The 13,241-nt window shown below is 51.2% G+C and overlaps 1 protein-coding gene across 1 annotated transcript; it reads left to right on the top strand.

The window, feature by feature from the left end:
- Positions 1–6,260: 6,260 nt before the first annotated feature.
- KLF2 (KLF transcription factor 2) lies at positions 6,261–8,652 on the top strand. Its single transcript, XM_024994816.2, has 3 exons — positions 6,261–6,430; positions 6,615–7,440; positions 7,972–8,652. The coding sequence occupies exons 1-3, from the start codon at positions 6,356–6,358 to the stop codon at positions 8,145–8,147; spliced, it is 1,077 nt and encodes a 358-aa protein (XP_024850584.1). The 5' UTR covers positions 6,261–6,355; the 3' UTR covers positions 8,148–8,652.
- Positions 8,653–13,241: the final 4,589 nt, after the last annotated feature.

Genomic DNA, 13,241 nt, shown 5'->3' with positions numbered 1-13,241 from the left:
TCAAAATGAATCTGCCACAGGTATACATGTGTTCCCCATCCTGAACCCTCCTCCCTCCTCCCTCCCCATACCATCCCTCTGGGTCATCCCAGTGCACCAGCCCCAAGCATCCAGTATCGTGCATTGAACCTGGACTGGCGACTCATTTCATATATGATATTATACATATTTCAATGCCATTCTCCCAAATCATCCCACCCTCTCCCTCTCCCACAGAGTCCAAAATACTGTTCTATACATCAGTGTCTCTTTTGCTGTCTCGTACACAGGGTTATTGTTACCATCTTTCTGAATTCCATATATACGCGTTAGTATACTGTATTGGTGTTTTTCTTTCTGGCTTACTTCACTCTGTATAATAGGCTCCAGTTTCATCCACCTCATTAGAACTGATTCAAATGCATTCTTTTTAACGGCTAAGTAATACTCCATTGTGTATATGTACCACAGCTTTCTTATCCGTTCATCTGTTGATGGACATCTAGGTTGCTTCCATGTCCTGGCTATTATAAACAGTGCTGCGATGAACATGGGGGTACACGTGTCTCTTTCCCTTCTGGTTTCCTCTGCATGTATGCCCAGCAGTGGGATTGCTGGGTCATATGGCAGTTCTATTTCCAGTTTTTTAAGGAATCTCCACATTGTTCTCCATAGTGGCTGTACTAGTTTGCATTCCTACCAACAGTGTAAGAGGGTTCCCTTTTCTCCACATCGTCTCCAGTATTTATTGCTTGTAGACTTTTGGATTGCAGCCATTCTGACTGGCGTGAAATGGTACCTCATAGTGGTTTTGATTTGCATTTCTCTGATAATGAGTGATGTTGAGCAACTTTTCATGTGTTTATTAGCCATCTGTATGTCTTTTTTGGAGAAATATCTATTTAGTTCTTTGGCCCATTTTTTGATTGGGTCATTTGTTTTTCTGGAATTGAGCTGTAGGAGTTGCTTGTATATTTTTGAGATTAGTTGTTTGTCTGTTGCTTCATTCGCTATTATTTTCTGCCATTCAAAAGACATGGAAGAATCTTAAATGCATGCTGCTGAGTGAAAGAAGCCAGTGTGAAAAAGATACATACATTGTGATTCCATCTGAATGACATTCCAAGAAAGGCAAAACTATAGAGCCTAACCCAGGACTAAGAGGCAGGGAGGGAGGGATTTTTAGGGCAGTAAAATGGAGTAGCCATCATGGTCAACAAAACAGTCTGAAATGCAGTACTTGGATGCAATCTCAAAAACGACAGAATGATCTCTGTTCATTTCCAAGGCAGACCATTCAATATCACAGTAATCCAAGTCTATGCCCCAACCAGCAATGCTGAACAAGCTGAAGTTGAACGGTTCTATGAAGACCTACAAGACCTTTTAGAACTAACACCCAAAATAGACGTCCTTTTCATTATAGGGGACTGGAATGCAAAAGTAGGAAGTCAAGAAACACCTGGAGTAACAGGCAAATTTAGCCTTGGAGTATAGAATGAAGCAGGGCAAAGGCTAATAGAGTTCTGCCAAGAGAATACACTGGTCATAGCAAACACCCTCTTCCAACAACACAAGAGAAGACTCTATACATGGACATCACTGGATGGTTGACACCAAAATCAGATTGATTATATTCTCTGCAGCCAAAGATAGAGAAGCTCTATAGAGTCAACAAAAACAAGACTGGGAGCTGACTGTGGCTCAGATCATGATCTCCTTATTGCCAAATTCAGACTTAAATTGAAGAAAGTAGGGAAAACCACTAGGCCATTCAGGTATGACCTAAATCAAATCCCTTATGATTATACAGTAGAAGTGAGAAATAGTTTTAAGGGCCTAGGTCTGATAGATAGAGTGCCTGATAAACTATGGATGGAGGTTTGTGACATTGTACAGGAGACAGGGATGAAGACCATCCCCAAGAAAAAGAAATGCAAAAAAGCAAAATGGCTGTCTGAGGAGGCCTTACAAATAGCTTTGAAAAGAAGAGAAGTGAAAAGCAAAGGAGAAAAAGAAAGATATAAGCATCTGAATGCAGAGTTCCAAAGAATAGCAAGAAGAGATAAGAAAGCCCTCCTCAGCGATCAATGCAAAGAAATAGAGGAAAACAACAGAATGGGAAAGACTAGAGATCTCTTCAAGAAAATTAGAGATACCAAGGGAACATTTCATACAAAGATGGGCTCGATAAAGGACAGAAATGGTATGGACCTAACAGAAGCAGAAGATATTAAGAAGAGGTGGCAAGAATACACAGAAGAACTGTACAAAAAAGATCTTCACAACCCAGATAATCACGATGGTGTGATCACTCACCTAGAGCCAGACATCCTGGAATGTGAAGTCAAGTGGGCCTTAGAAAGCATCACTACGAACAAAGCTAGTGGAGGTGATGGAATCCCAGTTGAGCTATTTCAAATCCTAAAAGATGATGCTGTGAAAGTGCTGCACTCAATATGCCAGCAAATTTGGAAAACTCAGCAGTGGCCACAGGACTGGAAAAAGTCAGTTTTCATTTCAATCCCAAAGAAAGGCAGTGCCAAAGAATGCTCAAACTACTGCACAATTGCACTCATTTCACATGCTAGTAAAGTAATGCTCAAAATTCTCCAAGCCAGGCTTCAGCAATACATGAACCGTGAACTTCCAGACATTCAAGCTGGTTTTAGAAAAGGCAGAGGAACCAGAGATCAAATTACCAATATCTGCTGGATCATGGGAAAAGCAAGAGAGTTCCAGAAAAACATCTATTTCTGCTTTATTGACTATGCCAAAGCCTTTGACTGTGTGGATCACAATAAACTGTGGAAAATTCTGAAAGAGATGGGAATACCAGACCACCTGACCTGCCTCTTGAGAAACCTGTATGCAGGTCAGGAGGCAACAGTTAGAACTGGACATGGAACAACAGACTGGTTCCAAATAGGAAAAGGAGTACGTCAAGGCTGTATATCGTCACCCTGCTTATTTAACTTCTATGCAGAGTACATCATGAGAAACGCTGGGCTGGAAGAAGCACAAGCTGGAATGAAGATTGCCAGGAGAAATATCAATAACCTCAGATATGCAGATGACACCACCCTTATGGCAGAAAGTGAAGAGGAACTAAAAAGCCTCTTGATGAAAGTGAAAGAGGAGAGTGAAAAAGTTGGCTTAAAGCTCAGCATTCAGAAAACTAAGATCATGGCATCTGGTCCCATCACTTCATGGCAAATAGATGGGGAAACAGTGGAAACAGTGTCAGACTTTATTTTTGGGGGCTCCAAAATCACTGCAGATAGTGACTGCAGCCATGAAATTAAAAGACACTTACTCCTTGAAAGGAAAGTTATGACCAACCTAGATAGCATATTCAAAAGCAGAGACATTACTTTGCCAACATAGGTCCATCTAGTCAAGGCTAGTGGTCATGTATGGATGTGAAAGTTGGACTATAAAGAAAGCTGAGCGCCGAAGAATTGATGCTTTGGAACTGTGTTGTTGGAGAAGACTCTTGAGAGTCCCTTGGACTTCAAGGAGATCCAACCAGTCCATTCTGAAGGAGATCAGTCCTGGGTGTTCACTGGAAGGACTGATGCGGAAGCTGAAACTCCAATACTTTGGCCACCTCATGCAAAGAGATGACTCATTGGAAAAGACCCTGATGCTGGGAGGGATTGGGGGCTGGAGGAGAAGGGGATGACAGAGGATGAGATGGCTGGATGGCATCACCGACTCGATGGACGCGAGTCTGAGTGAACTCTGGGAGATGGTGATGGACAGGGAGGCCTGGCGTGCTGTGATTCATGGGGTCGCAAAGAGTCAGACACGACTGAGCGACTGAACTGGACTGAAAACTGTTGTATATGATAGTATAACAGTATATCAATGTCACTATGCATTTGTTGCAACCCCTAGAGTGTCCAACACAAAGAGTGCACCCTAAGGTAAACTGCGGGCTTGAATTAATAATATTGTATTGAGATTGGCTCCATAATGATGTATCAGTAGGTAACAAATGTATCTAACGCAGGGTGTTAATAACAGGGGAAACTGTCATGGGAGGATATATGGGGACTCTTTGTACTTTCTGCTCATTTTTTCTGTAAACCTGACACTCCTCTATAAAAATAAAGTTCATTAGCTAAGGGAGGAGGGGGTGGGAGATGAGCCAGAGCCCAGCAGGTGGAAAGTGAGAGGACTGAAGGCTTGGTGGAAGGCACAGAAGTACCAAAGCCTGCGGGGCAGGGGCAAGGTAATGTGCTTGGTGTGTTTCAGAACCTGCAGGGAAACAAGAGTAGGGAAGGAGCAGGGATGGGCTGGAGAGAGCTGTAGGACCTCTCTGAGGGGAAGGAGGACCCAGGGGCCATCTGAGCAGAGGTCTGCGATTGCCTGAGAATCACACAACCTGGGAAACACATTCTCTTTCCCTTCGACTTCCGCTCATTATCGTTTGGGGAAACTGAGGCCCAGAGAATGTCAATGAGCAAAGCAATCAGCCCTTCAGGTAAGGTCACAGGATCTCATCAACACTTCCAACAAAGAAAAAGCATCTGCATGACTCTTACAATATCCCTGTGGGGGTAAGGCATTATTATGTTCTGTGAGCTCAGAGAGGCAAAGCTACTTGTTTGCGGTCACACAGGGAGTGGTCAGTGGCCAAGACTGACTCTCCACCATCACAGTGGCTGGCCGCAGGAAGCATGCTGGAGCTCAACTTGAAGTCGTGAACTGTGACTGGGACTGAAAGCACCTCTGGGTGCCCCACAGCTGGCAAACAGGGCTTATCAACAAGTGTTTGCCTAATCCACAATCTGATGAATCACGATGAGATGGCACACCCCTGAGCTCCTTCCAGCTGGGAGGATCCAGGACTGTGGACCCCAAAGAGGGTCTCTTGGTATCTGTGTGATGGCAAGGTGGTCCCCCTGCAGTGGCCCTGGGCTTTGGTGGGGGTTGGGGGTCCAGATGCTATCCGTGACAAAGTCTCCTGACCCCAGGGAAGGTTTTCAGGTTAGGAGCTGCCTGCACCCCTCCCCACCTGGCCGTGGGACTCTACCTGATTATGGACACCTCCAAGCCTGAACGTGGGTGCTGGTATCAAGAGATCAAGGCTGGATACTGGCTCCAGGTTACACCATGAGATACTCTCCCTTTGATACCCACTTGGGCTCCCCTTTCCCCCACATCTTGACTCACACATCTCCTCTTGGGTGAGGTTCAAAATTCCACACATTCTCTCTCTCCGTTTCACACACACTCACTACCTATCTCCGGCCCCTGCTTTCCCCCAAATAGTCCTTCATTTGACATCTCCTCCCCACCCCCCATTACAGTGAAAGCCTCGAGGGCAGGGATTTGTCTGCCTGTTGGCAAATGCGTTCCCAGTGCCCACAGAGAACAGCACACAGTAACAGCAGAAGGGACAGTCCCTTCCTGGCAGGTCGTCAAGCATGGTGTGGGGCACCTAGGAGGCCGTGTTTAAGATGCTCCCAGGGGAGGCTTGTTGCCACTGGCCCCGCTGGTTCTGGGTCTGTGTTGTCAGATTCCTTGTCTTGAGTCTGTTCACTTACATGAGTCAGAAAAGGCACGAAGCCTGTGGACAGCTGTCAGACCTCAAGCCTCTCCCAGCACGTCCGGAATCTCAGTTTCCCCTCCCTGAAGGGCTTCTTTGAGACGGAGAGTCTCAAAAATTTAACACTTCTTGATATCATCATGAAAGCAGAGTGGTGGGCCTAGCAGTGATCAGGGCTTGGTGGGTCCCAAGGAAATGAGCCGCAGAGTCTCTCCATCCATCAGGAGTCGAGGGAACACCACCCTGAGCTCGCCAGACCCATTACCCCCATCCATCAAGGATTCTGGGGACCCTTCTGTGACTGCGGGGCCCATTTCCCCATCCGTCGGGGATCCCGGTCCATTCACAGTCCCGGGTCCCCGATGCCATCCCCCGCTCCGGGTCCTCACGCAGGCGGGAGCCCAGGACGGGACAGCGGGGATCCCTGAGCGTCACGCTGCTGTTGTGGAGCGTGTGTTGACGCCGTCGCCTGGGAGACGGGCGGGGGCGGGCCCGGGGTGGGGGAGCGGCCTGGCTGCTTGCGCTAGGGGCCGAGCCGGCCGTGCAGGGCCCTGGCGGCCTCAGTGGCCACGGCCGCCGCCGCCCGCCGGCTTATATACCGCGGCTAAATTTAGGCTGCGCCCGGAGCTCGTCCCCATCCGGGACGCGTTTCCGCCGCCGCCGCCTTGGCCCGGCCCCCGCGCGCGCCGCGCCTATAAGGCTTGGGCGGGCCCGGCCGCGGCCCGCAGAGCCGTCCCCGCCCGCCCGCGCCCCGACCAGCCCGGCTTCGGGCAGCCACTCACCGGTGTCCCGAGTCCGCGTCAGCCCCAAGTCCCAACCATGGCGCTGAGCGAGCCCATCCTCCCGTCCTTCTCCACTTTCGCTAGCCCGTGCCGGGAGCGCGGCCTGCAGGAGGTGAGGGCGGCAGGGACCGCGGGCGGCGGGGGCGGCTGGCTCAGGGTAGCAGAACGTGGGCTGCGGGGTAGGAGAACGCAGGCGGCAGGCACTGCGGGCTCAGGGTAATGGAAGGCGGGTAGCGGGCCGCGATCTCCGCCCCACCGCGCGCTCACGCCCGCGCCTATCGCCCTGTCACCCGCAGCGCTGGCCGCGCACCGAGCCCGAGGCAGGCGGCACCGACGACGACCTCAACAGCGTGTTGGACTTCATCCTGTCCATGGGGCTGGACGGTCTGGGAACTGAGTCCGCCCCAGAGCCCCCGCCGCCCCCGCCGCCCCCGCCGCCTGCGTTCTACTACCCGGACCCTGGCGCGCCGCCTCCCTATGGCGCCCCCGCGGGCGGTTTGGTGTCCGAGCTGCTGCGGCCCGAACTGGACGTGCCACCGGGACCCGCGCTGCACGGTCGCTTTCTGCTGGCGCCGCCGGGCCGCCTGGTGAAGGCTGAGCCCCCCGAGGCGGACGGTGGCGGCGGCGGCTACGGCTGCCCGCCCGGCCTGGCCCGCGGACCACGGGGCCTCAAGCGCGAGGGTGCCCCGGGCCCGGCAGCCGCGTGCATGCGAGGCCCCGGGGGCCGGCCCCCGCCACCGGCCGACACGCCACCGCTCAGTCCCGATGGCCCCGCGCGCCTGCCTGCACCCGGCCCGCGCGCCCCCTTCCCGCCTCCCTTCGGCGGCCCTGGCTTCGGCGCGCCCGGGCCCAGCCTGCATTACGCGCCGTCCGCGCCCGCCGCCTTCGGTCTCTTTGACGACGCGGCCGCCGCCGCCGCGGCTCTGGGTTTGGCGCCACCCGCTGCCCGAGGTCTCCTCACGCCGCCTGCGTCTCCGCTGGAGCTGCTGGAGGCCAAGCCCAAGCGCGGCCGCCGGTCCTGGCCGCGGAAACGCACGGCCACTCACACCTGCAGCTACGCGGGCTGCGGCAAGACCTACACCAAGAGCTCGCACCTCAAGGCGCACCTGCGCACGCATACAGGTGGGCGGCGAGCTCGGGCTGGGGACCACTGCGAGGGCGCTCTAGAGGAAGGGCATGCTTAGGAACCCCCAGAGGGCGTAGCCCAACGGTTGGGCAGTGGGCAAGGTCTTAGAAAGCCCCCTGGGGGCGTGGTTCGGGAACCTGGGGCGTGAGTGCGCCCCTAGATCCTCCTGGGAGCGTGGCTCGGGACTTTGGGCAAGGGTGAGCACTTAGGAAACCTAGGGGAACCCTGTGTCTCAGACTGTTGCGGAGAGAGTGCAGGCTTAGGAGCCCCCTGGGGGCTTGGCTCTAGACACCGAGGAGGAGCGGACAGGGTGCGCCTCGGACCCCGGGGGAGTGAGGATCGCGAGACCGGGGAGTGAGGGATAATATGCCTAGGATGCCTACAGGTTTTAAAAGTAGCCGGGAGCACTTCGGAGAGCTGGTTAGGGGTAGGATGTGCGCACCCGAGTAGCCACTAAGCAGCGGGGTGAGTACCGGGAGTCTCCGGCAGGAGAAAAACTAAGACCGGCTCTCGCCCTCTCCCTGCAGGCGAGAAGCCCTACCACTGCAACTGGGAAGGCTGCGGCTGGAAGTTCGCGCGATCGGACGAGCTCACGCGCCACTACCGCAAGCACACGGGCCACCGGCCCTTCCAGTGCCACCTGTGCGACCGTGCCTTCTCGCGCTCCGACCACCTGGCGCTGCACATGAAGCGGCACATGTAGCCCGGACGCCCCTCACCCCCACCCGCGCGCGGCCGTGGCGGGTCCCACGCGCCGGGCACGGCCCCCTTCCAAACTGTGACTGGTATTTATTGGACCCAGAGGACCGGGGCCGGGCACAGCGTGGCCACCGAGGGGGTGCTCCTCCCCGCACCGCCCCCCCTCCACGATGCCCGACCCCCAGCAGAGACTGAAGGCCCGGTGGGAGAAGACCACGATCCTCCTTGACGAGTTTTGTTTTCAAAATGGTGCAATAATTAAGCGTCGTCTTCCCCCGGCCCCACCGGGTCTACACTAGAGGATCGAGGCTTGATGCCTTGTGAAAAATAACGCCTTAACTTGTACTGTGCAACCTTTTTTATAATATTGTACATAGAAACTGTGACATATTGTATTATTGTAAATGAGACAAGTGGGCATTTTGACTACCTGGTAGAACATTTTTATAAGATTTTGCTGTTTTTTCTAATTAAAAAAAATTTTTTGCATCGTTTGAAAAAAAATCACAGCCCTGGTCTGGCCGCTTGGATAACTGGGGGCTTGGGACAGTTGGGAGGGATGAGAGGATGTGGGGACAGGCAGCTTAGATGGAGGGCAGCCTGGCAGTGTCTGGGTGAGGGGGGTCCGGCCCCAGCTAGCACCCGGGGTTGCCAGTTGCAGCCCCCAGCTGCCAGGAACCTGTGGGTTTTTCTATAAATTTAAACACTGCATTTTAGGACTGAAGGAGTTATTTTAAGGTTGTTCCCTGAACCATAAATTGCCTGCTTTTCCCTAGAGCTGGAGAAACTGCTTGCTGGTCCCACTGACGTGGCCTTCTCTAGGCTGAAAAAAGTCTTACCTCTTTTTGGAAGCTTCTGAGGTTTTAGCCAAACTTTTGTAAAGCACAGACTTTTTTTTTTTTTGGAAGGGGTAAAATGCTGAGTTTCTGACCTTCATTGCCTTTCACTAGTCTTGCCTTTTAGTAGAATTTTTTTTTTTTTTAAAGATGAGTTCCCCATCCTGTTAGGAAAAAAAAATGAAATCCATGTTTGAGGGTCATGAATGGTGAGTGTTCTTTTCCAGAGGAGATAACAAGAGGCCCAGAGAGATAGCTATGGAACAGTGATGTCAAGGTGTCAACCTGGTCTGTCTGCCTCCCAAGGGTCCCCAGATCCCACTAGAGGGATTTCTGTAACAAGCCACCTGCTGCTGGTGTTGGAGGGTTAGAAGACCCTCCCCTGCAGCCTTTGTGTGACAGAGTCACATCAGAGCCCCAGCCTTGGTGGTTGGAGGTGTCCACTCAAGAAGTCGTGAGCAAGGCAGCATCCCCACACAGCCCCCTGGATGCCTCGGATCAGGCACGGAGGTACCGCTCCCTGCCAGGTTCCCCCTCTTCCCCCTTCTCGGAGCCCTGGGTGGGTAACTATGGCCACTAACAATTGCACAAGTTGTTTGCAGAAAGTGAAAATAGCTTGTAAGCAGTGCCTGTTTTAAAAACACTCTTGCCCTGTTGCGACAGAGGCTGGGATTTCCTCCCTCCCTCCCTCTCTTCATCCTTCCTACCACCACCACCCCCCCTCCCCGCCTCCCCAGCAGCCCTGGAAACAGCTGAGAGTGTTTGGCAATCCACAAAAAGCAGAAATGGAAGATGACAATCTGATTCATCTTTCTTGAGTCAATAGCCTGGACCCACTTCCGCTAGTGATACAGGGCATGCGAGTGTGTGTGTGTGAGCCTCTGTATCCTCTCTCTGCAGCTTTTGCAAAAAAAAAAAAACAAAAACGATTCCAGAGCAGAGCACTGGCCCCCTCCATCTCTGGAAACACCCCCTCTTTGCTCAGAGCTGGTTTCAGAGGCAATAGGAGTAGAAGAATGACTTGAAAGAGATTTTAAGTAATTTTTGGTAGGGTCCTCTGATCTTTCTTATTGAGTTTTGGGGTAAAACCATTTTTCTCACTGGCTTGAAAACACCTCCCAGAGGCCTCTGGCTCCAGTGAGAGGCTACTTGTGAAGGGACTGATGCTGCTGAAGTTTCTGTTTCCTGAGTACCTCTGACTGATACAATAGAAAGTGTCAGGCTCCTACACAGCTGTACCTTTCGGCAAGAGACACGGGCCTGCAAAGAGCCGGCTCGCACTGATTAATGCAGAAACCCTCGCTTATTGTTTTCTCTGCCCCTTTCTGAAACCCAAAGCTTGACTAACATCTTCCAGATGAGTGGTTCTCAGCCAGTGGCAACCTGGTCTGGAGATATTTGGGGTTGCCACAACTGGGGGATGCTTCTTGCATCGAGTGGGCGGGAGCCAGGGATGCCGCAGAAGCATTGTAGCAGACCCAAGGCAGTTCGCTCCTCAGAGAGTCATTCGGTCCCAGTGTCGTTAATGTCACAGTTGAAATGCTCAGGTTCCTAAATGATCATCTTCATTCATCACTTTTATCAGCAAGGAGGGGGCTCCATCTCAGGGAGCAAGCTTCCATGATAGATGATGCTACCCAGATAAAAGTATGAATAAAACTTCACTGCGGGGCCCCGTCTCCATCCCTGTGAAAAGACGCAGAACACTTTTCCTTCCTGGTGTCCACTTGAGAAAATACAAAGTATTAAACCAGAAAAAAAAAAAAATAAGTTTTGCCCTTCATTCGATAACCCAGTTCCTATCAAAGGTTTTTTGGAGAAAGGGATTGCTGGTCAGTGATTGAGCTGTTTTCACATGGCTGTGACTATCACTGTATCTTTTGGCTTTTTTCCAGGAAAGATTATAACTATTTTTCCATCTATTTTCCTCCATGATATGGTTTTATCATCATTTTAAATGGCTGCATAATATTCCATTTAGATGGGCCAGGAGTTGCTTATGCAGACAAGCACTGGGCATCTGTATATACATGCTGGGCCATATTTCAGATTGTCCCCCTAGGGTTGAAAAGATAACAGTTTTGGAGGGCTTTGGGTATTGCCCAAAATGCTCTCCCAAGAGTGACTCCAGTGATGGGAGAAAGATATAGGAGCTGTTCTTCTCACAGGAGTTTCCTGTATGTCAGGGAGGTCCAGGCATCCTGCAGAATGATGTGGTGTGAAATGGGGGCAGGGAGAGCCTTCAGAGGAGGAGGTGAGTCCCAGTACACACCTGACTCAGCACCCTACCCCATCAGCAAAGCTGAGCTAGCACCCAGATTCAGCCACACCCTACAGAGTTTCAAGGCGACAGGTCAGTGATGAATGGTTTTCAGAGGCAGCAGCACGAGGCAGGTGCCTGGACTCATGCTGAGTAGGTGTGTGACATGTCTCTAGATATAGAAACAGATAGACAGATAGATGGATATGATGGATGGGCAGATGATAGATCGATAGATAGATGATAGATGGATAGATATGATGGATAAATGAATGGATAGACAACTGGATGGATGGATGGATATATAGATATGATGGATAGATATGATGGATGAATGTGGATGAATGTATGGATAGATAGATGATATATATGATGGATGGTTGGATAGATGATGGTTAGATATAATGAATGGACAGATGAATAGTTGAATAGATGGATGGACAGATAGATGATGGATGGATAGATGAATGAATGGATAGATGACTGGATAGATGGATGGATATATAGATATGATGGATAGATATGATGGATGAATGTATGAATGGATAGACAGATGATAGCTGATATGATGGATGGATAGATGATGGTTAGATATGATGAATGGATGGATGGATAGATAGATGATGGATAGATAGGTATGATGGATAGATGGATAGATGATAGATACATATGAAGGATGCATAGATAGCTGATAATCTTTCTCTCAATCTCTCTTCCTTTCCTTCTCTCCACCTCTGTCCCATTCTCTCTCTCTCTCAATCTGTCTCTCTCTTCCATGCATTCATTCAGCAAATACTCCCAATACCTCAGTCCTGAGCAGAGTTCTGGGGAAGCAGAAGTGATTCAGCCTCACCTCATTACCCAGAGCCAGTATCCACAAGTGTTTGTTGAGTGACTAAGGCAGTGAGAACTTGAGCTGAGCTCTTGGCTGGGGCAGGTACTTTTATCCCTTAACACAAATTCTCTCTTTCAACCTTCCCACTAAGCTGTGGTGTGTGGGGGCAGAGAATAGCCACCCCCATCTTCCAAATGTGGATAGTGGGCACCAACGGAGGAAGGCTAGCCCTTAGCCCTGTGCAGGGGTAGGTGGTGGAGGCTGGGTTCAAACCCAGGTTGGCCCAATCTTGATGTCACAGCTCCTATCCACACCTGGAAAGACCTACATGCTAAACTGCATCAAACTCACCCTCTTCTTCCTGCACACTACCTGGCGGGCCTGGAAGCCCCCAGTGAGTCCTTGAGAGGCTCCCCTCTGAATATCCTGGAAAACTCATATTCCAGAAAATCTTGGGCAAAGAGGAGCAGGCTCAGGAAACATAGGTGTCTGGCAGAAGGGAGCCTAACTGGGTGGATGGACTTACTTGAGATTTTGCAATAAAAAGCAAAAGAAGGGAACGTCTCTGGTGGTCCAGTGATTAAAAATCTGCCTGCCAATGCAGGAGTCATGAGTTCAATCCCTGATCTGGGAAGATCCCATGTGCCATGGGGGCAACTAAGCCTGTGCCCTACAACTACTGAGCTCACACTCTAAAGCCTGCGAGCTCCAACTGCTGAGGCCTGTGTGCCCCAGAGCCCATACTCTGAAACAAGAGAAGCCACCATGATGAGAAGACCACACATTGCAGCTAGAGAGTCGGCCCCAGCTTGCCGCAACCAGAGAAGGTTCACATGCCACAGCAAAGGCCCCGTGCAGCCAAAACACAGACCAACTAGGGCATTGGACCCAGGGGCTCCTCTACATGGGCCACATACTGGGGACAATTTCACCTCCCCGGTAAAACCAGATGGTATCATATAGCAGGTTGTTATCATTCTAGAATAAGTCCAAAGATTTCACTGTGGTCTGTGGGGCCCCACCTCCTCCTGCCCAGCTCTCTTTCATGCCTACGTGCTCCGTCAGCCACACTCTTCTCCTTACTGTCTACCAGACATGCTCCTCTTCAGTCCTGCCTCAGGGCCTTTGCACCTGCTGTTCTCCAGACGTGAAATGTTGTTCCCTGCT

This window comes from Bos taurus, chromosome 7, assembly GCF_002263795.3.
Source record: "Bos taurus isolate L1 Dominette 01449 registration number 42190680 breed Hereford chromosome 7, ARS-UCD2.0, whole genome shotgun sequence".
NCBI lineage: Eukaryota > Metazoa > Chordata > Mammalia > Artiodactyla > Bovidae > Bos > Bos taurus.
Note: the sequence above shows the minus strand (reverse complement) of the source record. Positions and strands in the feature narration are given on the sequence as shown.

Bases quoted from the DNA above. Each gene is read 5' to 3' on its own strand.
- KLF2 (XM_024994816.2), top strand. From the start codon at position 6,356: ATGGCGCTGAGCGAGCCCATCCTCCCGTCCTTCTCCACTTTCGCTAGC. The intron at 6,431-6,614 runs GTGAGGGCGGCA...TGTCACCCGCAG, and splicing joins GGGAGCGCGGCCTGCAGGAG to CGCTGGCCGCGCACCGAGCC. The intron at 7,441-7,971 runs GTGGGCGGCGAG...CTCTCCCTGCAG, and splicing joins GCACCTGCGCACGCATACAG to GCGAGAAGCCCTACCACTGC.